We start from the raw sequence: 25,392 nt of genomic DNA on the forward strand, positions 1-25,392 counted from the left end.
AATGTGCGTGTGACATGTATACACCTCATATGTATTACACTTTTAACTCGTGAACTTCAGCATCGTACCCTGTAGAAAGGGCGATTTCTCAAGCCATTATGTAGCCGATGTCCTCACTCCTTTTTATGTTGTTTTTTTAATAATGTGATATAATTTAGTCAGCATTTAACATTAGAACCTGACATTACTCTAGCTGTGTGATGTAAAACTGTGATCTTTCACATTTTGTTTTGGCTTAAGCAGTTGCCAGGAATGTCAGAGGACATCAGCAGGCAGTCAAGCTCGGTAACAACATTTATTCTCTTTTAATAATGTTTTATGTGGACTAACCTTTCTATGTAAAGTTATTTTTCCATGAACTGAAATTGTTATTTTTGTGTGGCAAATAAAGTTTTCTGAAGATGGTGTTTCTGCTGTTTAATTGTCTCTCTTCTACTTCAGCTGATGAAACCAAACCTCTCCAGTAAACTGTCTGGATAACAAAGCCACAAAACACCTACTTTGGTGTATGCATGACAATTATTTCTTCACTATTCATAGTTCATATTAAGATGTAATTTATTAATGTAGTTGAAGGAACATTAGAAGGAGGTTGGTGCATGCATGGTTTTATGTTTGAAAATTACCAAATCAGCAGTAAAGAAGAAAGAATTTATCCAAGCAATAAGGATAAGTAACCAATTGTTACTGTTACTTAGAAGTCCTCCTTCTGTATAAAAATGTATTTAAAAGTTTATCTGAAACTAATATGAAGCTTCAGTTGTCCAAATGAACCAAGTCAAGTAGATATCTTTCAGCGTTACAGTCTTTTTAGTGCCAAAGTCCCTCTTTTTGTTACTATACATCCACTGCAGTTCAACTGGGAAACACAAAGGGGGAATTTGATGCTAAAAAGACTGTAAATGTGTCAGATATCAGCTTGATGTGACTAACTCAGACTGCTGAAGCCTCATATAAGCTTCACATCAACTTTTAAATGACTGGATAGACACACTGTGGATTTTGGCCTCCATCACTTACACTGAAAGCACATTTGAAGGAGATCTTTTAATATCCAGTATGAACAGGAGGGATGATTCACTCTCTTTCACTCACACTCTTTCATATGGACACCTGACTGTTGTTTTGTGACACACTTGAATCATTGTGAACCTGTCCTTAAAGAATTTGCTTTACCCAAAAGTGTAGTGATGCAGTGTGAGCAGCAGGGGCAGTGTTGTCTGACTCTCAGACTACAACATTTAGTGTGATGAAGTTAAATTCCTCAACCGGTGGGTGAATCAACAAATTATTAAGAGAACATATCAAATCAATGGTCATGTGTTAATATGTTAAAATTTAAATTGTCATCTCATCCTTTTTAAGTAAAGGTAACCAAAATGAGAAGGTAAAAAGGTTTTAAAAATATTACAAATATAATATTACAAATAAATAAATATATAAATACATAAAGTTATAGTAACTCCATTTAACTAGAACTGATATATTGTGATTGTAGTAATAATGGAAAGGTTATATGCAGCGAGAGACGTTCTCGCAATCTCCTGCGTACTCGCCTCTCGGCTTCCGTAGGCTCGGGCTGTATGCTTTGCTGAGCAGCTGTCTGTCTGCAGCAAAGCGCTTCTCTACAATCTAACCCACAGTCAGCCTCCACTCTGCTTCAGCCGCTCCTATGACACACACACATACCGAGACTCCGACAGGTAATACACACACACACACACACACACACACACATACATTTCTTAGCATGTAGGCTGCTGTTAGTGTGATCATCTATTATAATGAGCGATGCACACAGGGTAATTTCATATGTTGTACGTCATGACATCTGTCTTCATGTCATGTCATAAACAAATCTTTATTCTGGTCTAATTTCTGAAGTGACTTTTTCTTTTTTTTTGTCTCAGACTGGCTGTTCAGTGGTGTGTCTTGTATATTTTTAGTTCTAATAACTTTTGTCTTTAAAAAGATGAAATTAAGGTTAAAAAAGTTGATTGGCATAATTGCATAACAGGCCACTTAAAAATAAACTGCATTACTGCGTCGTTCCTGTGATGAACAATAACTGATCTGAGATGACAAGGAATGAGATTTATAGTGACACAAAGTATCAAAGGAAAGTAACATGTTCCACACTGTTATAATATGGAGATGAGAGGATTCCATATGCTTTATATCACAATGGAACAAACTAGTATGAAAATAGTATCTGTAGAGATAGCAGGGTATATGTATTGATGCCAGTGATTTGTTTCTGTACTTCACTTTGACCCTCTCAAAACTCTGATTTAGGCTGATTTCAGTACTGGATCAACAGATAATACAACACATACTGTATATTATTACATATTATGTGTCCTTCCTTAATTTGCTATTTTCTGTTTATGATTGAAACGTAGTGACATGAGAATAACAGACAATAAAACCAACATAGAAGATGTACCATGGAATTTGTATTATAAAAAAGTAACCAACAAAGTAGAAAAGATAGAATGGATTTAAATGGAAAGCATTGCTCAGAGACCTACACAGAGGCTATAATGTAGCAAAAAAAAGATCTGGTAGCATATAAACTGGACAGAAAGACAGTCTAGATATGATGTACAGACAGCCCCATAGATAAACCTGATGTGATGCATTTCCAGCCAACTGTCTAAAAGAAATCACAACAATGATAAAAAATTTTTTAAAAAACCTGTTAGGGTTACTACTCCTCAGTATAATTAGATTTGAAATTGATCTACCTGATAAAATAGCCATTGATATTAAAATGGCACTTCCTGTTAAATAGAACAATAAAGTCCCCCTCCACTCTGGTAGTGTCCCTGAATATTTTCCATAACGTGCAGGCTTTAACAGGAGCGCAGGTTCTATACTGTAGATTTAGTAGTGCGAGTCAGAAGTGATGGGTTATGAGTTCATGATGTATTTCAATATGATATATATGCAGTTTTTTCCTTACAGGAACAAATGAAAATGTCTTTTTGCAAACACGAGAAGCGGAAGTCTCGGGGCATCTCTGCCCACATGAACATCTACCTGTTTCACAAATCTTCCTACGCTGACGGTGTCCTCATGCACCTCAACGTCCTCCGGCAGCAGAGGCTATTTACTGACGTCCTCCTCCATGCTGGAGATCGCTCCTTTCCCTGCCACCGAGCTGTCCTTGCTGCTTGTAGTCGCTACTTTGAGGCCATGTTCAGTGGAGGCATGAGAGAAAGCCAAGCCAGGGAGGTGGACTTTAAAGATAGTGTCCATCCGGAGGTGCTTGAATTTCTACTGGACTATGCTTACTCATCCCGTGTGATCATCAATGAGGAGAATGCGGAGTCTTTGTTAGAGGTCGGGGACATGTTGGAGTTCCAGGACATTCGCGATGCCTGTGCAGAGTTTTTAGAGAAAAACCTCCATTCTTCTAACTGTCTTAGGATGCTCCTGCTCTCAGATGCTCATCAGTGCACCAGGCTTCACACGCTCTCCTGGAATATGTGCCTCCGAAATTTTCCTGCCATCTGCAAAACGGAGGACTTTTTGCAATTACCAAAAGACATAGCAGTGCAGTTGCTTTCTCATGACGAGCTGGAGACAGAGGATGAAAGGCTGGTGTATGAAGCTGTGCTGAACTGGGTTAACTGTGAGCTGGAGAAGAGGCATTGCTTCCTGCCAGAGCTGCTGGGTGCAGTTCGTCTGGCCCTTCTACCAGCCGCCTTCCTAATGGAGAACGTCTCCATGGAGGAGTTAATCAACACAGAGACCAAAAGTAAAGCACTTGTGGATGAAGCTATATGCTGCAAGTTAAAGATCCTCCAGAACGACAGTGTGGTCAACAGCCAGCTGGCTAAACCCAGAAAGACGAGTCACGCCTTGTTTCTTCTAGGTGGCCAGACTTTCATGTGCGACAAACTCTACCTGATAGACCAGAAGGCGAAGGAGATCATCCCCAAAACTGACATCCCAAGTCCAAGGAAAGAGTTCAGTGCCTGTGCCGTTGGATGTAAGGTGTACATAACAGGTGGAAGAGGGTCAGAGAATGGAGTCTCCAAAGATGTCTGGGTCTATGATACCTCTCATGAGAAGTGGTCCAAGGCAGCACCTATGCTCATCGCCAGATTTGGCCACGGCTCATCCGAGCTCAAGCAATGTCTTTATGTTGTAGGTGGACACACAGCTGTCAGTGGCTGCCTCCCTGCCTCCCCCACTGTGTCACTGAAACAAGTTGAAAAGTACGATCCACTCACCAACAAATGGAGCATGGTGTCTCCTTTGAGGGAAGGGGTTAGCAACGCAGCAGTGGTTAGTGTCAAACTCAAACTCTTTGCATTTGGTGGCACCAGTGTCACTCATGATAAACTGCCTAAAGTGCAGTGCTACGACCCTCAGGAGAACCAGTGGACAGTGCCAGCCTCATGTCCACAACCTTGGCGCTACAGTGCTGCTGCTGTTCTCAGTAACCACATTTTTGTCATGGGTGGAGACACAGAGTTTTCTGCATGTACAGCCTATAAATTCAGCACTGATAGCTACCAGTGGACTAAAGTGGGGGATGTGACAGCCAAGCGCATGAGCTGCCAGGCTGTAGCCTCTGGGAACAAACTGTATGTTGTGGGAGGCTACTTTGGCACTCAGAAGTGTAAGACTCTGGACTGCTATGACCCAACATTGGATGCATGGAGCAGTATCACCACTGTGCCTTACTCTCTCATCCCCACAGCCTTCGTCAGCACCTGGAAACATCTTCCTGCCTGAGGATTCACAGTCAGGGTGAGCAGAATAGTGACACTTGCAGGGTGATTCTGGTTTATTACAAGTGGGGTCTTCTTTTCGTAGCTTTGGCCATTATTTCTATCAATACTAATGAAACTGCTCATGTGTCTTGCCCTGTCAGACTTTGTTATAGTGATGTTGGTGTGATCTCAGCAACTACTTTGTTGAGTATGATGTTATTGATAAGTAGAAACAATGGCCAAACTACAAAAATAAGAAAACCCAATTGTAGAGTTATCACTTAAAAATAAATTTGAATGAATGAATTCGAACCATGAACCGTGAATTCAACACGTTATTTGTGTGACTTAATTGGAATGCAACCCTGTAACCTAACCTATGTTCAGTCAGAGGCACTCAAGGAATATATAGGAAATAGTTAACTAATTCCCCTTAATAAATACAGACAAACACATTAAATAATATTTACTGTAGTTCAAGAATATCAGAAATAAAGCATATAAGTAGGAGATGGAGGTAGTCACAATACACAGAGCGTTAAAAGCTTTGTCAAACATTGCAAAAGTCACATAAATAATAACAATGTAGTAATACTGTTACAAGTGCTGAGATAACCTCATAAACAGGTTCAGTATTAAACTAGGCCTATATAAGCACTAACATCTTGAACAGGCAACATACTGCAAAAATAGCACAGAACATCACAGTGTTATGAACAGGATAAAAGTGAGAAGTGTCAGGTTATACTGGCTGCACGGTGCTCTGCATGAATATGAATACAAGTAGGCTGGTAGCCACCAAGATGGTGAATGAAACAGCTGATGTCAATCAGACAATGCAGAGCACGACCTCAATGCTCTGCCTAAACTAATAGTACGCTGCATGTAGCATTCACATTGTGCCTCCACCACTTCACTCGAGTAACAGGCTGACATCACTGTAAGTCAGCAAACAGCCTTACCAACCATTTTTTCCATCTATGGTGTCAAATCCAACAAACTTCCTCACATTACTTCTCTGTTGTTTTGGGGCCATATTTATTTGCTTGATTTCTCCATTGCGTTTAAGTCAGGCATGACACAGCCTGTTGCGCTTATACACCCAGAGTTTTGGATTGGAACAGACTGTAACAGATCAAATTTCAGGTAGTTTTGACATTCAAATTTTAAATAAGTGCCAGCCCTGATCCTTTAAAGCTTTGTTAGATATGTTCTCTACATTTCAGTGGTTAATTTGATTCCTCCAAATACTGTGACATTGCATAATTTAACAACCCTCATAATGCACTTGTTCTCAATTAAATTCAAGGTGTAATGTTTTATGCCAACACTTCAAAGTCCAGTTTTTCTTGGACAGAGTTGTCCTCACAGCTGTCCTGTTTAGGACACAGAATTCAGAATTCACTGTTATGTTTCAGTTCAACACCTAATGTGAAAATAATGTTGATATTTTGAGGATGAATGTATGGTTTCTCATAGCTGGGGGTGTTATTTAGGCCAATAGGATTGCTTGTTTCTGGCTGATAAATGTTGCATATTATAAGGAAAGTTCAGGTGTTATCATGATGTAATGGAGGACGACTACTGGTGACTTGACAGACTGCGTTATCAGAGCAAACAGACATGCTGCAGGCCTGGAAGTGGGTGATGTAGAGTATGACAGTGATGAATGCTGGCTGCCTCATGTGCACAGTTCCCAAAGGTAGAAGAAAGAGGAGATTGAAGGTGCCTTCCCTTTTGTCTATTGAAGCAGAGTCCGGAGGTTGTTCTTGAAAGGCCTGGGTGGCCACAGTCCCACAGGGGCTCAGTGGGAGTGTGAGATGAAGTGGTCAGAGCTGTGGAGAGCAGAGCTGAGAAGTGTCTGTGCTTGGACACTGCTGTTCATGTCCAACCAGCTTGAGGATCTCCAGCAGCCTGTTGGTCAATTTGTTAGTCTACACCAGACAACTTGAAATTTTTTACCTGAGAATAAGTTACTGTTTGACAGCATGTTTTTTTAATGACCTTTTTATTTTATAATGCAACATGTACATGGACAATATTGTGGTGCTCTGAAAAACTTGATGCATAAAGTAAAAGTTATTTTAACACATTTTGCACATTGAAACTGAGTCAAAGTAATCATAAAATGCTGCTAAACTGAACCAAAAAAGATCTAAGAAAAACATAAAGTGAATACTGATGTTAATGGCTGACAAGTCTAAATGAAATGAAACATTGAATGAGTATAGAAAATTAAGCTAATTTGAAAAAGTGGAACTAAAACAAGCTATCTAATAGTGATTCTCCTACCAGACATTGTTTCATGGTTTACTATGCCTGTGTCACTTCACTGTCTTTTTGGAGAGTGTGGGAAGTCCTGCAGGTATGAGCGGAGTCTCCATAGCAACTCTGTTGGACTCAGGAATGTAGCCCACCTTGGTAGACTCATCAGTCTTTGAATGCTGGCCCACTAAGAGGGTTGATAAAGGGTCTCAAAGGGCCTGAGGGTCCCCATGATCACTTTTATTTCTACTCAACCAACCAAGAGAGCTGTGCAGTCCTCCTCCTACATCTTCACACATGTGTCCTTCTTTGAACAAAGCTCAGTCCTCCACTTTCTCCTCTGTGGTTTCTAAGCTCTCTTATAGGCAGCTGCTCTTTATCCCCTGTATCTGAACCATGCTAGTTCATCCTGCCATAGTAAATTCAGATACTAATAGACTGATTTTACACATAAAGTTGAGTTTATCCGTTAGTAGTAGAAGTTCTACTCAGCCTATGGAAACAGCTATATAGTGTCTTCTGCAGCTCTGGAGAAACTTTTACAAGTCTGAGAAAATAAGCTTGATTTCAATTTCAGCTTCAGATTTTTAACAAAAAGCCTGTGTTACACACTGGATGTGGAGAAAAATCCTGTGAATAATGTTTAAAAGGAAGGGTCTAATGAAAGATGCAATCTAGTTGCATTGTCATCACAAGGGGGCCCTGGGTGGCTAGCCAGACTCTTGTCTACTGTAGTTCCCTGGTGGTGGAACGAGTTACCATACTTCATTTGATCCAGAGTCCCTTGCGATCTTTAAGAAAAAGCTAAACCCAGCTCTGTCATGAACACTTCTGCACCTGATGGACTTATAAATTAAAAAACTATTGTCTACTTCTATGCACTCTATGCAATGCCTCTGTGCACTGCCTGTTAGCATCTACATCCTATCGGACCTGAACTTAGCTTTATGACACTTACTCGCATTGTTCTCTAGTAAATAGATCCTTGCTTGTGTTGTATGAAAATGCTAACACTCCAACTCCTCTTCTTTCTCCAAAGGCTGAAACTGTGGAGACATGAGGCTTCTTGAAGAAGACACCAAGCTAACCTATGGACTTCTATCAGACTAAAAGGCCCACACAGTTTACAAGAAGAAGGAATATCTGAGATTTTGACATTGAGACTTTGGGTTTTAAGATACTCATTTTGTGCTTAGTTTTCTTGCCATGGTTGGTATACACAGATACATGTTGTTAATTGTTTGATACATCTATTGAAAAAAACTACAAAATAGTAGTTTATTTAATAATTGACCACTTTATGAAAAATCACTATTTTAAGAATTGATGTTAACTACAACCATGCTGTCAGGTGGTGTTTGTCAGCCAGGAATTATTAAGAGCGAAAACAAAACAAACATTAATTCTAATGTCAGTGTAATGGATCAAATAATAATGATAGTAATCATAATCATCATTTTATTCATAAAGCACCATTCATGCACTGAATGCAGCTCAAAGTGCAAATGAATATAAAGATAATTATGGAGTTCTGAGGCAGCTGAGGCCTGTCAGTGGAGTGTAAAATAATTCACTACAGTAGTCAAGTCCGCTTGAAATGAAGGTGAGAATATTTTTTTCTGCATTATTCCAGGTCAAGAAGGGCTGAACTTTGGCAATCTTTTCTCAAATGGAAGGATGTTCTTTTAGTGATGGTGCTGATGTCTACAGGACAGACATCTTTCTGAATGTCTTTGTGAAGTCATGAAGTAAATGTTTGTTATGTTTTCATCTTCTCTATCGCATTGTAAATGTGGATTTTACTTCACGATAAAGGAACTTTTAACATCACAGAAGCAGAGCAGGCTAGATGGTCTGAGCTTGACAGTCTGGTCAAATATCCCACTCAGGTTACTCATTATGTCAACTACTGAGCAGGAATAATGACATGTCATGTTGTATGCTGTATGTCTGCTGGAAGTCATTATTCTTTACAGTGAGTGTTTTTTTCACAATGTGAAATTTGATGCTATTAAAGAGTTTTTCTCTTGTCCAAAACCTGACATCATCCATTCATCCATTCATTCACTCACTCACTCACTCAAGTCAACTTCTTAATCTACCTCAAACATTTAAGAAATGATTGGTTAGGATCGTTTAAAGGTACAGTTTCTGAATACAGGCTGTGAGCATTTCTCCATGGACTGATGGTTTCACAGTATTTATATATCACCTAGACCTGCTTTATAATCCACTATGTCCCCTTTAAGCAACTTATCTGAGTTTTTTTATTTATACTTTAATTTGAAACTACATTTTCATGAAATTTAAACACTCATCCCATGCTTTCCTGTGTTGTTAATATCATTGGCTGTCTGACTAGAGCAACAGGAACAACATGCTCTCATACTTATCAAATGACAAAAACAGCTGTAATCAGCATAAAACTGTGAGTTGAAAGCTTTGATGTTTTGATGTTACAAAATACACAGTCACAGACGGACTGAAGATCCACAGCTATCTGGAACTTTTTACTTAAGGATAGATAGAAGCTACTAAAGACCTACAACCTTCCTAATCCTGCATTATTTGATTTGCCAGTGTCAACCTTTTATAAAATATCATCCTTATGATCAGCATGTCATATGACAGAGGCTCCTCCATGATGCTGGTACAGAGAAAGTAAAACTCAAATTATAAATTTAATTTACAACTGTTAACACACATTCCTCCGTACTGAGTTCATGTTTTCACAACTGTTCTCTTTATTAAAGTGCAGCTCAGCACAACAGTTCATCTCACATCCATAACTCACATCTGTCTCCCCACAAGGAAACTGTCACTCATTACACACTGACCTGTAAAAACACAACAGTTAGCATTACAATATGCATCACAGTTGTCTTTGAAGTGAATTTATTCCGCATGAACCAAGATTTCATTACAACAAAAATAATGACTCTTTTATTGCGTGCTACCTGATGTCAGAAATCAATCAGAAATGCTTAAATAAGGCTTCTTTCTTTGTTTGTTTTGCCATTTTTGCATTGAGTAATTCTAAGTGCACAGAATGAAACAGAGTCATTCCAGTAATACAGTACAAAACTTTACATATTCACTATGCATATGTGTGTATCCCATACTATATATGTATAGGACAGCTACCAATATAGAAATAAAATAGTGCTTGTCAATAGTTCTCTGTATTTGGCCACAAGTTCTCATTGATATCACACCTGCAATACACCTGGGAATGAATCTTTTTGCAGAGATGTCCACACATTCAGCGTCCATTAAATCCAAGAGGGACATCTGATCATGTGGCTGGTGGTCATAAACTCTCCACCTCCATGAGGAGAAAGAAGAGTTCTTTTGTGGGGTTGAGGAATGGAGAGTGACGGGCTGTAAACCACTCTGTGCCACATCGTGTCACACAATGACACAATGTCCTGGATTCCGACACAATGAGGCATTTATGCATTATTCTTTTTATTTCTTTTTAGATGTAGATGTAGCAGAATGTAATAAATGTCTTTTTTAAGGTAATGTTGTGTTACTTTAGGTTTTGAATGAATTTTTTTTACAGTTTTTACAATAATATGTAAGCATGTGCAAAATGCAGTATACATATAAAGAGGTTTGGTGGTTAAGTTAGAGTAGAAAACAGTTGATGAACTTTGAAGGATGAGGTCATTGAATGCATTTTGTGTCAAAGCAAAGAAAAGTGATCTACTGCTGACTGTGTGAACTCAGTACTGAGAAATGTGTGTTAGCATGAAAAAATATGTTCAATCTATTCAGTTTTGTTTTATTTGTTTTTTCACATACATGTAAGTCATCCTCATGACTGTGTGCATTGTAATGACGGGTCATGTTCTGTTGTAGAAGTTTGTAGACAGAAGAATCCTGCAAAATAGAAATGAGTGAATGTCTGAGAAAGACAGAGAAATTTTGTTTTGTTTTCTACAAATATACAAAATTACAAAACAATCTACACCGGGAGGACCGAGTCCTTATCACAGCTTGAATGGCTCTTGGCAGGTGCAGTAGATCCCTAATCAAGTTTTTTTTTTCTTCCTTCAGTCCATCAAGTGCAGAGGTGTTTGTGAAAGAGCTGGGTCTTTAGTCTTTTCTTAAAGATTGAGAGGGACTCCACCACCAGGGAACTACAGAACTACAGGCCCTGTTGTGGTGGTGGTACCAGGCGCCTTTCATTGGCAGAGCAGAGTTCAGGTAGGTGGGAGCCATTTCAGTTGCTGTTTTGTGAGTGAGTGTCAGGGTTTTGAATTTGATGTGGGAAGCAACTTGGAGCCAGTGGAGGGATATGAACAGTAGTGTGACGTGCTGTTTTGGGCTGTTGAAGACCAGCCGTGCCGCCGCATTCTAGATCTTCTGCAAAAGTTCCTGCAGGGAGGCGTGCCAGTAAGGAGTTGCAGGAGTCAATTTGTGATATTACGAGAGGCTGTACCAGGAGTTGTGCTGCAAGCTCAGACAGATAGGGTCTGATCTTCCTGATGTTGTACTGGGCAGATTGACATGACCGAGCGATTGACAGCACATGAACCTTAAAGGTTAGTTGGTCATCAGTCATGACACCCAAATTTCAGGCAGACATATTAAGCTCCACTGTAGAATAATCTTAACTCAAGGTCCACCAACTAGCATTTTCCAGAGCTTTCAGCCATGCCTCACTGTCTTCATAAGCAAATGGATGGCTCAGGTGTCATTGAGTAACAGGTGGCTGTATTTGGTAACCCCTGGCCGTCAACTGACTCCTGGTCAACACGATGACACCTGATCCATCCATTCACTGATAGAGCAAGATGCAGCTGAAAGCTACAGCAAAAGCTCATAAATGGACCCTTGAGAATCTGTTCTTGCCTTTCTGTTATTACTGTTCCTCAGGTCAAGATGAATTTCCTTGCTCCAAAAAGAATTTAATAGTGAGATGACATTGGTTTAAAGGGAGTTTAAGATCACCAAACAATCCCTTAAAATAAGTTAGCCACAGACTTACTTGATTTGATATTCGACATTTAGTTGATTTATACTGGCATTCTTGCTTGTAAAGGTTTAACAGAGTTTAGCATACTGCTGTTGGCTTAGTGGTTTAGGAGTATAACATATAAATGCAACGTCCCTGGTTTGATTCCAGGAAGAACCTTTGTTGCAGGAGCATCATACAAAAGCACTGTGTGAAATGACTTATGCATGGATGGAATTGGAGGTGAAATATCAATATCACATGTCATAAATGCTTCTTTACTTCTTTCACTAGGCTCTTAAACTCAAGTAAGGTAAAAAGAGAGAAATTGCTTCATCAGAGTGTGTACTATGAAACAAATCCTTAAACCTAGACGACGGTGGAAACAAGTTATGAACCCAACCCTGACATATCATCACCTTTTAAGTTAATAGGTTAAACGTGTTGCTTATTTCACATCCAGCAGTTACGGAGCAACATTATCATTCATGTGGAGTCGTGTGTCTGTCCACCTGCTGAATGTAAGTCCAATATTCACTCTCTTTTAGCTCTGTTTTTGCTCTCTACCAACTCCTGAGGGAAATATCTGGCTCTTTAGCTGCTAAATGCTCCACTATGTTCACCAGCTAGTTTACAGCTAACTGTGTCTGTTTGCCGTTTGGTGCTGAGCAGGTAGTGTACAGTGGCTTTTTAGAGCTTTTTTTCTGAAACAGCTGCCTGCTGTGACCCAAAACAACGCTATGAGAGCGCTGAGAGTCAACCAAAACAGTAAAGATAAATGTGCTGAAACTCACTATAACGCTCCGTAATGCTGCAGAGTCACTGATTAATTCTCTGTAGGTTCATCACTACGAGCCACCACCAATACATTACACACTGTCATTTGACACATTGTTATTATAAAAATATTGATTGTAGACGCTTTAAGGTGCAACAAACTATGAACTAGACATGCGCCCGTTTGTACAAAACCCATGCAGTCTGATTGTGTTGTGTTCCAGATTATCGTGTCATGGCAGGAGAGATGCAGTTTATCATCCAGTCACAGGGCCAGTGGTCAGCCCAGAGGGAACCTCTGCTTCTCTCTGCTGTCACCACATCTTATCAGCCTGTAGCACACCTCGACCTCAAACAGTCACATTGCAAATATTGTCTGTGAATAATATGTCATTCTCTGCCAATAAGACTAGAATACATGAGCCTGAGATTTGAAATAAAATAAGTCTTGTTTTTTCATTTCAATGCCAAGTGAGGATTCAAAGACCCATTCTGATTTAGAAAAATGTAGTATACTTTATAGTTTCTGTGAATATATATGATAGTTATATAGTTTCTGACAGGAATATTGTATTTTGAGATAATAATGTATAAATAGTAATAAATATGAATAGTACTACTGTAAACACACAGAGATTTGTCCAACCTAATGTGCAGTCTGTGAGCAGGAAAATGTGGGAGCAGTTTCTGTGTGAACGTGTTTCTTAGCACCATCTGACCACAGAATTCCTCTCTCCTCTCCCTCTTCTCCCACGGCCACTCAGCAGCTTAGTGCTTTGTGATCTCTCAGTTGTGTAAAGTGCTGCAGTGACCATGCCCCCCTGATTCCCACACAGCACCAAAGGTCAGCACCTTCCTATTCCAGAGAGTGCTAGAGGTCCTTGGGGATTCTGATCCCTGAGTGGGGGTCACACTGACCCACACTCATACTAAAAGGTTTGAAAAGGAGACTAGTACCTCCATGGGAGTCCCCTCTCCAGATGCCCCACACCCCGCCTGTAAGCCCACACTGCTTTGGGCTTGCAAGTTGTAGGTTAAAATAACACATTTACCCATGAAAGTCATGGATTTAACTCCATGATACCAGCGCAAAGCTGAACAGTTTCATATTAGTCTTATAACACTGTGTCCAAATTCCAAGCTACATACTAATACAATTTAAAGTATGTACTAATAACATGACTGTTTTGGTATTCAGTATATAAGTTGATGTACAGTATATTACTATTTTGTACATGAGATAATATCAAATAAACATATCAAAAAAACATAACAAATGATGGAAATTCAAAATGTTCATAAATAGGAAGTACAAGTGTTTTCCAAAGGGTTTTCACAGCTCTCACAGCACTGCTGTCTAGTTATTTCACTGTTTTCCAGCTGCTCTTCCTTTTCTGTTTTGTGTTGCCATGTGGGACTACAATGTCCAACACCACCACACTCAAAAAGTCAACAATTCAAGTTTTGGATTTTGTCAAGTGGATATCTGCCACATTTACAATTGTGTTTCTTCGGACAGTGTTTCCCTGTTGAGCTGCGGTGGAAGTATAGTAACAAAAAGAGGAACTTTGGCACTAAAAAGACTGTAACGTTGAAAGATATCTGCTTAATTTTAACTTTCTTTTAACTTTTAAATACATTTTTGCACAGAAGGAGGACTGTGGATTTTGTCTCCCATCACTTACATTGTAAGTGCATTATCAGGAATCTTCTACTCAAATAACTGTGAACCCGTCCTTTAACTGTGAATAAACTATGTATAAGAATGCAAACACTGGGACTCAAGTGTCACAGTGCTGCCTCTTGTACACCTATCATACACCTCAACCTCCTCCTTACAACATACATGTGGTACATAAATGCAGCACTTTCTTGACTGGAGAAAACGTCGCCACTGATCATAATCCAGGCAGCAAGTATGTTTCCTACAAAATCTATTTGGCAAAACAAATGAAAGTTAATGTCTGGAAGACAGAGATAGACCTGAATACACACACTGTGAAGTTGGGGTTAGACTGGGTCACTATTATGTGTAGTTTTCTGTAGCTATGTTACTACTAAATGTGTGTTTTATTGTATCTTGTTGTACTCACTTTAACTTCTTTTTACCTCACTGTTTTAATTTCCTATTTTCACAAAAGCCCTTCTAGGGACAGGTGTTGCAAATTAGCATCTGCTATAAACACTATGATACTTGCATGGGATGGCTGTTCTCAGTTTGTCTATGTACACTGTATGTGTCCCTATCACATAAACCATGCATAAATAAATAATAATTAGTCCCAAAAATGTAAATGAATCAGTCAGTCTTTCGCAGTTGTGAAAATTGTGCAATGAGACACATTAAAAACACCAACACTGCCTCAAATTTAAAGGTCTTTATGATACAGATGCACTGGCATGAAATAGCCTATCCATCATTACATGCAGTCATGTCATCAGTAGCTTTGAGTTCAAGGCCAGCGATGATACAGTCCATTCTTCACTGTCAGTGGTATTGAATTGTGACCACATGCAGAGAAACAGTAGATTTCACAAACAAACCTGTCGTCTCCTTCAGACTAGTGTAAAAACAGGAGTAAAAGACACTCACGTACCAGCCACACACTGCAGCATCGGCAGCAGGAATTCAAGGCAAATCCCAACTGTAAAAGACTCCAAACCAGGATTAATCAATGGATTACAGAATCACTGTTAGTGATAATATGTGCCCTACATGTGTACTCTATGTACTCTACATACATTCTCAAAGTAACTGATAAAGCCATGGTACCAGTGGTGGATTTACAAATACAATTTTGAAGTTGTTGTGCTTGTTTATTTCCATTTTTACTTTTACTTTACTACATTTATCTGATATCAGTTGTAGTTACTACTTTACAATTAAAGATTTTACATAGAAATCATAAGAACAGTTTATGAAATGTGATCATTTGACTGCCCAACACTACATGAATCAGTTCAAATGAGTTCCATCTCAACCAGCTACAACATTTAAGTGCCATCTATAGTAAAGACTACGTTAATATAACACTGATAATGGCCATAATGAGATAATGAGTACTTTTGATTGTGTTGTATTTATTTCTGTACTCTCACATCAGTATAATTCTGAATACTTGTAATGGAGTATTATTATAGTGTGATATTACAACTTTCGCTTAAATGATCTCAATACTTCAAACACCACTGCATGGTAATGTGACATTCCTATTCTAATATTCAGATGGTTATTACATTATTAAGCACAAGTCATAAATGAGACTGGAGGAGAATCAGCAGCTGTCTACAGCCTATCCTTCAGCCTGAGGAATGCATTCCTTTGTGCAGCCTTCACAGCAGATAACGCCAGCAGCACATTCTCCGGGTGACACCATGGGAAAACACTGCAGGGACACTGAAGGCTATCCTGGCTTGGACCAAGGCTGAGGCCAGCAGGGGCCACTGACATCTTCGGGTCCTATTGTCTTGTAATTCAGGAAGGCAGGGCAAGTGACCCCTGTGGAGATGTTGCCTGCAGCCACAGAGAAACCAACCTCAGTCTGCCTTTATAATGGACAGGACAATTAGCTCAGCTGCCCCCTCACCCCCACCCCACCCCGTACCTCTGCTCGGGAATAAGTTGTAGAGATGGTGTTCATCAGCGTAGTGTGAGAGTAGCTGCATGGCACATTAACTGACACAGGAGCATGTACAGCAGAAACAGAAATGGTTAGGGGTGTACCCGAATACAAACACATTATTCGGCAAAGCACAAATAGTCGGTTTTATACGAATATTTGTTTCATACAAATATACAAAGATTGAACTGGACACTTTCATCTGCAGTTTGAATACAACATACATTACTTCAGATTATGACAGTTTTACATACTCAGCAGTTACTGTCAAACTAAGTGCAACTGGAAACTAATGATTGTAAAGGTGAGGTTTTATTGCTCGCATGTCAACTTCATTGTCAGTGAGAGACAGCAACTGTGAAGTCCTTAACAAAACATCTTCTGTGTCGGAAATGTGAAAATAGCTGATCTGTCCTCTTTGTGTGTGTGTGTGCTTCTGTACAGTGGCCATTCATGCCACCTTCTCAGGAACTAACTTTTACCACCAGCCTCACAGCAATACCATTTTTTCATGAATACAGAAATTCAACTATGTAATCCTTCAATTGAAGATAGAAAAACATGGAAATTTGAGAATATTTTATGTTTTATGATAATAATGCTGAATGGAGATAGTGATTCTTTTCTTCAAATGAAATCTTGAGGGATAAATACTTTGAAAATGTACACAGATAATTACTTGGCCTTTTTTTGGCTGGACTGCAACAGCGGGGCCAACCCTATAAACATGCATGTCCAGGACTGACTGACTGAGTGACGAAGTGAGGAAGTTACACTTCTTGGTCGGCTGAAGCTTGGGACAGCCTAGTATCCCAGAATACATTTCACACCGACCAGCAGCAATGGCGGAAATATTAAAGTGATGATCAAATGATCAGATCTGTGATCTGTGATCTAACAGATGAAATCTGTTATAATACATTCATGGTCCGAACTAGCAAGTACACAAGTCCGAACCTGGCATACATGGTACTGTGAAAGGCCCTTTAATCAGCTTCAGTCACAGCCCAGTGCACTTCCTGGAGGTTTGGTTGCCACATGTCGTTTTAAATTAAAAGCCCTCTAGTGTTTCATACATGGTCCAGACATATACTAGGTTTAACCTAGTCTAATTTCATTATTAATACCAGTGCTTTTCCTACATGTGAATATGTCCTGTGTAGAGATGAGCTCAATAGATGAATCAACCTCATCAACAACCTTTAAACTGGGTGATATGAATATGAAATGCAGCCTATCATATATAGTTATTCAGAAACTGATCTCAGAAATCTGACAATCTTTCCTGAACAGCTAACATGTTTTCTCATTTTAAAGGGTCAAATAGAGATCGGCGTTGTCATGGTCAGGTGCTGTTATTCTGTCTCAACTAAATGCATCAAATTGCATTGATGCTTGATGAAATGTGCTGTATGTGTGCTTTATGTCTTTAAGACCTCAGACTTAAATGCATCTTGCAGCCATCTAAAGAAGGCCCTTCAGGACTGCTACACTGAGTCTAGCACTGCTGTGTCTTCTGCTTGTAGGTGGGATAATGTCCTGTCCACACACTGTGAGGACCTCCTTTTATTTCATAGATTTAGTAATTTCACAATCTGGTCTAAGATATGATCATCACTGTATTCACTGTATTTCTACTGTTTGTTAATAATTTCATTACTTTTTCATGTCAGTGGTTGTTTTTTCTAATCCAGTTGATTAGACTTTCTCTGAAATGCACCAAAGCTATAAAGTCATATTCACTAACCTGTCATGTAACTTGAGTCTGTCTTTACTAACATAAGATGGTGCCATCTTGTGTTAGTATTAGAAATCGCACCGTGGCAGACAGCAAGGCATGCCGGTGCTCTGCTCTTCCTCCTGCTCATCTACATCTGATCCACTGACACTAAGATGAAGGAGCTTAAAGCAACAGACACTCATTTATCAACAAACTTAAAACTTATGTCATCAGAATCATCTGATAGATGCTATAATTACATAACAATCAAGATATAATGAGATTTAAAATGTGAGCATTCTCCTACTTTTGCAGCATATTAGCATGACTACTATATGTTTATAAAACATATTTGTTACATGTCTCTACAACACATTGTTCAGTTTGATAATTAGAAACATCACAGAGAGAATATCATTTTTATCCATTTTTTTAAGAATTTTTTTTTAGACAGAATAAAATTTGACTGAAAGAGCTGCAGACAGTTCTTGTCCATAAAACTTCCTCTTTGTATACCTGCTTGTTGACAGAATCAGGTGCTGCAGACCACTTACCACAATCTGACAGAAGAATGAATAAAATACGAAGCCCTGAGTGAAGACAATAACCAGCAACAAATAAGATATGACACCCCTGAGCAAACATTACAACCAGCTGCAGTGTCGTAAAGGTGAGTGGAGCAGGTGGAAATGCAGATGCAGATGACGGCAGGCAGGCAGGCTCAGATGCAGAAATTTTTAATGAAATACTTCAAAAGTCACAAAAGACTCAGAGACACAAGAACCAGGAACACTGACTATGACCACAGGAACAAACACAGAACGATGCAGAATAAACTCAGTACGAAAGCAGACGACTTGACAAAGACCAAACTGAAAACTGGACTATAAATACACAGGGTGGGATTGCAAACTAGACACAGGTGAGGGAAACGAGACACAGGTGAAACACGTGAGGCAATCAAACACAGGAAGTAAAGGTGACAAGACACAAGGAGAAAATATTTCAAAATAAAACAGGAACTAAAGTAAACAGACAACAGGTGACACAACACACGGGCAGAGTGGGGGCAGATAAACTGGGGGAGACACTGGGAGCAGGGCAGGGCTAACCAGGGTGATGCAGGGCAGGTGAGAGGAGGTGCACATAAACACAGAAGGAACACACAAGGGAAACAGAAAATCAAAACCAGGCAACATAAATGCATAAACACTGAAAACTCAAGAGAACAAAATACACAAAGAGTCCAAAAATAACAGACAAAGTCCAGGCAGGACGTGACATGCAGACTGAAAAATGAAAAAGCTTTAGAAATTGTGAATACTGCAAATCCAATCTATCTGACTTTTAAGGATATGAAACATAAAACATTTTGTTTGACAGGAAGGGAAGTGGTGTCCTGATGGATGGACAGCTGTTACTATAAATTTACTCTGAAAAACAAGCTGTCATCAACAGCACAGGGAAGCAGGTGTGTGTGCATGTAAATCTAAGAGCAGGTGTGTGTTTGTAAGTGTGCGCTGTGTTATGTATGATGTTTTTTTTTTATCAGGAATTGTCAGTGAGCTGAATGGCGCTGGACATTGCTAGACTGGTCTGTCTGCAGTGACAGAGAAATGGATGAAGACATGGAAATAGGTGGATGGATCACTCCTGACAGTAACGTGAGACATAAGACAATACTGTTTTTGACTAAGCTTAATACTTTTGCGTTGTTTTTTAGATTTGCTTGATTATTTCAAAATGAAAATAAGCCCTGTGATATTTGTCCTGCAGGTTCTGGGCATGAGGCTGGCCACAAAACACATTTTTCCATCACTATGACATGTTCTGTGATCAACAAGGAAAATGGACAAACAGCAGCTATGAACTATCAAAGAAGTGGATTTGTGAAAAAAAACATTTTCTTCCCTCCTTGCTGACAGAAACCTGTATTGCAACTGCTTGATGAATGTGACCAAATATACCTTAGTATGAGCTACATCACATGCAAAGGTGGGAAGTAATGCAATTCACCCAGATGCTGTAGTGAAGTGCTTTTCTTCAGGGTACAGAGAGTACTGTACTTTTTATTCAACCAGTGGATCCAGTTACTATTTACATGATTGAGTTTCTGTATTCAGCATGTTAACCTCGCCCCATAATCAGATTGAACTGTCATTTCTTTTTCACTTCATTACTATTATTTGAATAGCAGAAAAATTCGGCCAACCTCGACATATTACTGTTGTCCAGTAAAAATCTTACATAAAATGTGAACTTTTTTTTTTTAGTAACAGTCTTAGTTTGATTACAGTGATAGAATAGAGGTTTTGTGAGAGAACTCAATACATAGAGCAGCATGTACTCCTTATACTGATCTGAAAGCATCAAAATGAACAGTGGAGACACAAAATGAAGTAATAATTGGTAGTAATGTCCTCTGAAGATATGAGAAGCATCCTCATTGATGCTGGCAGAATGCATTTAACTCCATGGCCTTTCCCAAACTAATCCCTACAATCAACATGTGCTGTAAGACAGATGCCGTGTTCTTCTCTTGTTGATTAGTGTATGGAAACTGGTTTAAGACAAATTCCTTGATCCAGTGACCAAGAGGTACATTGATCTCTGATTTGTGGTTAAACACAAAACTTTGATGAGAGAATGTAAAAACTTTTACACGTGAATGCAAACATAGGTCTTTTTTTCATATGGCAATTGAAATGTGCTCATAATTTCTCACTGTAATCTGTCTCTTCCACAAATACTAAAGGGTTCAACTGGGAGTATATGGGTTTAAAATCAACAGTACATGAAGTATATCATACTATTAAGTGACATTTGTAAAGAAAAGGATTTGATTTTTTAAAATTTCTACCTGACACACAAAGCAGCAGGATGAAGAGTCAATAATAAGACACTGAAATGAATGTTCGTATGGTTTATTGAATAAAGCAGTTTGAATCTTTGATGTCTGATCAGAAACCTGAATAATGAATAGCAAGACACTAGTCTTTTCAAAACAAGTGTTTTTTATTTAGTCTTTTCACTGTCATACCGTATTGAATGCAGGATGTCAGCTACATCTATATAAGCCTAATGACTTTTCCCGCCAAGTGTGTAGGCGTAATGGAGGATGCCGCCTTCCTTCAGGAAGCAGCTGTGCTTGTGGGTTCCCACCTTTATCTGTCTCTGGCAGACTCCCAGCAAGTCATCGAAGAGCAAGTCGCTGTCATGAACCTCAAGCCTCAGCACATCATTCTCCTTGGCCTTGAAGTGGACGAACTCCTCCTCCCACCAGGGGTTTGAGTCGTCATTGCGGACGGACGTCTCACCTAGATTGGCTGAGCCACAAAACACCTTGACGTAGCCATCAGTGGTTCCCAGGATGTTAGAGGGAAGATCACTGGCCCGCAGGTTAAACAGCTTCAGCTGAGCCTCAGCCACTGTCAGACTGCACAGCACCAGCAGGAGGCAGGAAAGACTGCAGGCCATGGCTATGAGAGAGGACAACAAATCCATACACTTTGTGTTTTACTTTTAAATTACCCAGCAATGAATTAGACAGTTTGTGTGTCTTAAGCTAGCAAGCTAGTTAGGCAGTATCCCCTGTGGGGTTCTCAAGGATCAGTCTTCCATGATACTTGCTTCCTCTTGGTCAAATCATTCAAAATTATATTTTCTTTGACTATTACATGACACTCAATTGTCTCCCTTTGTAACTAAACCATCAGTGTGATTAAAACACACTTTGAGACTGTTTTGGGGCAACCATTGAACATCAATATTGGACAGCTCTGCAAAACCCTGAATTACGTTTTTTAAAATTCTTCATTTCTACAATAACTGCACATAGCAACTGCAGTATGGTTAGGTGATAAAAAAGAATATGAATTGCAGTTTTAGTGGGATGTGAACTCTAATCTCATTTCAGATGTGCTGCACGTCCTGACTGACAAACCATTACTTTCTATCTTACTACATAAAGGACACACTACTTTTGTATCCGCACTAAACGCTGGTTGAAATTGTAAGGTGTGGAATCATCCATTAAGCAACTGGGAGGGATACTGGTCTGGTCAATCATATGTAAGGTTGGATGGCTTGTGATAAAACCACCACTAAAGCCTGTGTCCTTAACCTTTTTTGTTTGTTTGTGATATAAACAAAGAGAACTATAAAAATTCCCAGAGAAAGTTAAGAGACCTTTATCTCATTATTGTAGGAATGTTTTAAAACAGGCCTGTTTATGAAATATACAGTTTAAGATGGAAGTTTATTGTTTTTCCTTGAGTGAATACATGACACACTGATCCACAACTACTATTCAATAGTTGGAAACCTCTGGGAGTCACTAGTCCTATAAAATTATTTTAATATGTTAAATTAAGGAAATGCACAAAAAATAGTCCAGTTCAACATCTAATTGCACCCCTCACATGGGACAGTATACATTTGGATGCATATTAAAATCACAAATGCTAACAACAACAGTAGAACAAAGTTATCAAGACCAAATACAGAAACATTAAAAATAGGACTTTTTTCAGTGTCCTCACTCCACATGTTAACACTCACTGAGTTCTCAGAGGTTGCATCATCCTCAGTGGAAGTGAGTGTGAAACTTCAGCCTGATAACAGCTGTATTTGTTCACTTTGTTGTTATCTTGAATCTTTCCAAAGACACGTTTACAGTGTGGACACTGCCTTTAAGTTTTAACTCATTTGTTTCTAGTACTGTTACAGTGTCACGGTCCACTGTCATATCATTTATTAAGCTACTATGTCCAATATTTTCCACGTGTTACCCATCAATGCTTAATGTTAGGTATTACTCTTAAAGTCTTAATTTTGAAATTTTCTGTGACTGAGGCTGAGGAGAAAAATGGACATGAAAGGCACAAACACATACAGCACATTTACAGTCAGGATGAGATTTGTTATAACATTTTTAAGGACAGAAATGGAAAATAGTGTAAAACAAACAGAGCTTAAGTGTTGCTTAATGACCTTTTCTTACATCGAAATTGAAATTTACTTCCATTATTGGGAGATGTTGAGTGCTGTAAGTTTTGATTAGAATAAGAACAATAAATATTTTTCAAACCTATACAAACATAAGAAAGATAAAATTATGGCAAAAATATCTTTATTCATAAATTATTTTTTTTTTCAAGTGCCCTTCACATGGAATTACATGGAATTATACTTATTTATTATTAAACGTTCTCATTCTTTTTATTCCTTCCTTGACAGTGCCCAAACATGGGGAGGGCCCACAAAAAGACTAAGAAAATAAGACAAAGAAGATTTTGAAATTTAAAATTAAGCCATTACTGTTGGCTGAACAATAACTCCGGCAGACTGTTCTGAGGGCTCTGAGGGCCCCTCCTGCAGTAGAGCGGATAAAACTAGTCTCCAAACATGTAATGCTGATGCTGAGAACATCAGGTGAACTTGAAGATATCATGAAATTTAAAAAAAAGTCACATCAGGCTGCCAAAAGAGAAAAAAAAGAAAACAATCATAGGGAAATCAGCTGTGGACAACACTGAACACAGTGATTCAGAATGGATTAATACAAGCATGTCATGTGACTGGCTAATATGACAATTATCTTGCTGATAAATTAAACAGCAAAGGCCTCAGTTTAAAAAAACAGGTCCATCATCACCATCCTCTCATGTTGCCAAAAGTCATTTCAAGCTGTCATGTGCAGCAGTTTGCACTAAAAAGAGATTTGCAACACTAGCATGAAGTAATCTGTTTCATTGTATGTTCTTAGTATTATACAATATGACAGGATTTTAAGTTGATGTAATGTAATGCACTGTACTGTAATATAGTACAATGTTTAACTTCTGAAATATGATCAGTTTACTATAATGTTTGGATCAGTTTTACATTATCTTTTACAAACATTACTGATGCAGATAAACCTCAGAAAAGCTTGGTAACTTCCTGTATTACAGTAAAAAACACAGGACTAGAACCCGCTTTCACTCGTCTAAATCTCTGAAGTTTTATTATTCTGCTTTTATGTTGCAACAGACTGGGTGAATACTACAATTCATCTTAATTCTGCAAATAAAACATGATTCCAGTGAAGTTTTTAATGATGAAATGCAGTCAGACAGTTAGTCTTAAAATGAAGACCTTTACGATGAAAGATTCATGCAATACTTATGCAGAGAGCTCGGACTGTGCAGACTTTCTTATAGTAAATGATTATCCCGATAACCACTCCAGATATATGTGTTTACTTGTTGATTCAGTTATGTGTACAGGTGTGACAGTGGATGTATTGAAAGGGGAAAGTGAACTCTACAAGGGTCAGATTTTTGTGCTACATCACTGTTCCTTGTCAAGCCGCTTTAACATAACTCTAATAGAATGTCCATGAGGATCAAATGCATTAAAAACTTTTCACAGTCCAACTTCTTCTGAATTCAACTAAAACAAGACAGTCTTCTCAAAGGGAAAAGGGGAAAAACATCGCATAAGGATAATTACAGGTCTTTGTCATGCAATTAATGAAGTTATGATTGTGTCCATGTGTAACATGTGTAACATGCTGCTACCACAATACAGTAACAAAACATCAAAATATCAGCAACAAAGCAGGCAAATTATGGCAGTTTATGAAGGAGAGAGTTGCTTGATCAGTGGTCATGAGGAGCCTTTTGTTTTTGTTTTTTTTACAAAGGGGGAATACATTTTGTCAGGGACAAAGAACATATGTCAATTTGAAGAAATAAAAGCACAAAAACTAGACTGAGCAAAATTAGAAGATATGAAAGTCATACCTGTAGTCGTGATGCTTTGTCTCTCATCATGCTGCTCACTGTTCCATATGTATTTAAAGGCCAGCAGAGCTCATATCAACTTCATCACACCCTCCCACTACAACACACTGACAAAACAACCTGCTACACTCTCAGCATTACATAATGTGACAAGGTGAGATCTTCTGGCTTGACTGTGTTTGTTCCATATACCTGATCCAATATCTGATTTGAGGATGGTACTTGTATAGCCCCTAATCACTGGTGCATTCTCAAGAGCTTCACATTACTGGGAAGGACTTACATTAAGCAAGAAAGCAATATGGCAACCCCTCAAGGAAGTGAGGACAAATGTCCAGAAAACTGTCAGGAGCTGTGGTAAGGACCACATAAGCAGGGGAAAGTGATGAATGTGTCTGTGGTAGACTCATGTAGACGAGTGTTCATGTGAACAGAGCGGCATACAGGATGTTAATTTGCATTTAAAAAAAAAAAAAAAATAAGACTCTGTTTAAAACTATAATGACCAGCTGTTTTAGGAAATTAAACATTA

At 38.8% G+C, this 25,392-nt stretch overlaps 2 protein-coding genes and 2 long non-coding RNA genes across 5 annotated transcripts; 2 read left to right on the forward strand and 2 right to left on the reverse strand.

The window, feature by feature from the left end:
* The first annotated feature begins 1,312 nt into the window (after positions 1 to 1,312).
* LOC121904094 (ectoderm-neural cortex protein 1-like) lies at positions 1,313 to 9,014 on the forward strand. The gene is made up of 4 exons (XM_042421622.1): positions 1,313 to 1,387; positions 1,573 to 1,703; positions 2,968 to 4,764; positions 8,032 to 9,014. The coding sequence occupies exon 3, from the start codon at positions 2,974 to 2,976 to the stop codon at positions 4,747 to 4,749; it is 1,776 nt and encodes a 591-aa protein (XP_042277556.1). The 5' UTR covers positions 1,313 to 1,387; positions 1,573 to 1,703; positions 2,968 to 2,973; the 3' UTR covers positions 4,750 to 4,764; positions 8,032 to 9,014.
* A 6,150-nt stretch (positions 9,015 to 15,164) lies between these two features.
* Positions 15,165 to 18,721, reverse strand: LOC121904437. Of its 2 annotated transcripts, XR_006098227.1 has the most exons (4): positions 18,627 to 18,721; positions 18,100 to 18,254; positions 16,338 to 16,408; positions 15,165 to 16,246 (listed from the first exon to the last, which is right to left on the reverse strand). It is a non-coding gene; the product is annotated as an uncharacterized LOC121904437 (long non-coding RNA). The 2 variants fall into 2 exon arrangements; XR_006098228.1 differs by lacking the exon at positions 18,100 to 18,254.
* A 731-nt stretch (positions 18,722 to 19,452) lies between these two features.
* On the forward strand, positions 19,453 to 20,332 carry LOC121904354. Its single transcript, XR_006098210.1, has 3 exons — positions 19,453 to 19,543; positions 19,625 to 19,736; positions 19,849 to 20,332. It is a non-coding gene; the product is annotated as an uncharacterized LOC121904354 (long non-coding RNA).
* Positions 20,333 to 21,150: 818 nt separating this feature from the next.
* On the reverse strand, positions 21,151 to 21,549 carry LOC121903850 (perforin-1-like). The gene has a single exon (XM_042421241.1). The coding sequence runs from the start codon at positions 21,547 to 21,549 to the stop codon at positions 21,151 to 21,153; it is 399 nt and encodes a 132-aa protein (XP_042277175.1).
* Between the last annotated feature and the right edge of the window lie 3,843 nt (positions 21,550 to 25,392).

The sequence above is a fragment of the Thunnus maccoyii genome, chromosome 9, assembly GCF_910596095.1.
Source record: "Thunnus maccoyii chromosome 9, fThuMac1.1, whole genome shotgun sequence".
Taxonomy (NCBI): Eukaryota; Metazoa; Chordata; class Actinopteri; order Scombriformes; family Scombridae; genus Thunnus; species Thunnus maccoyii.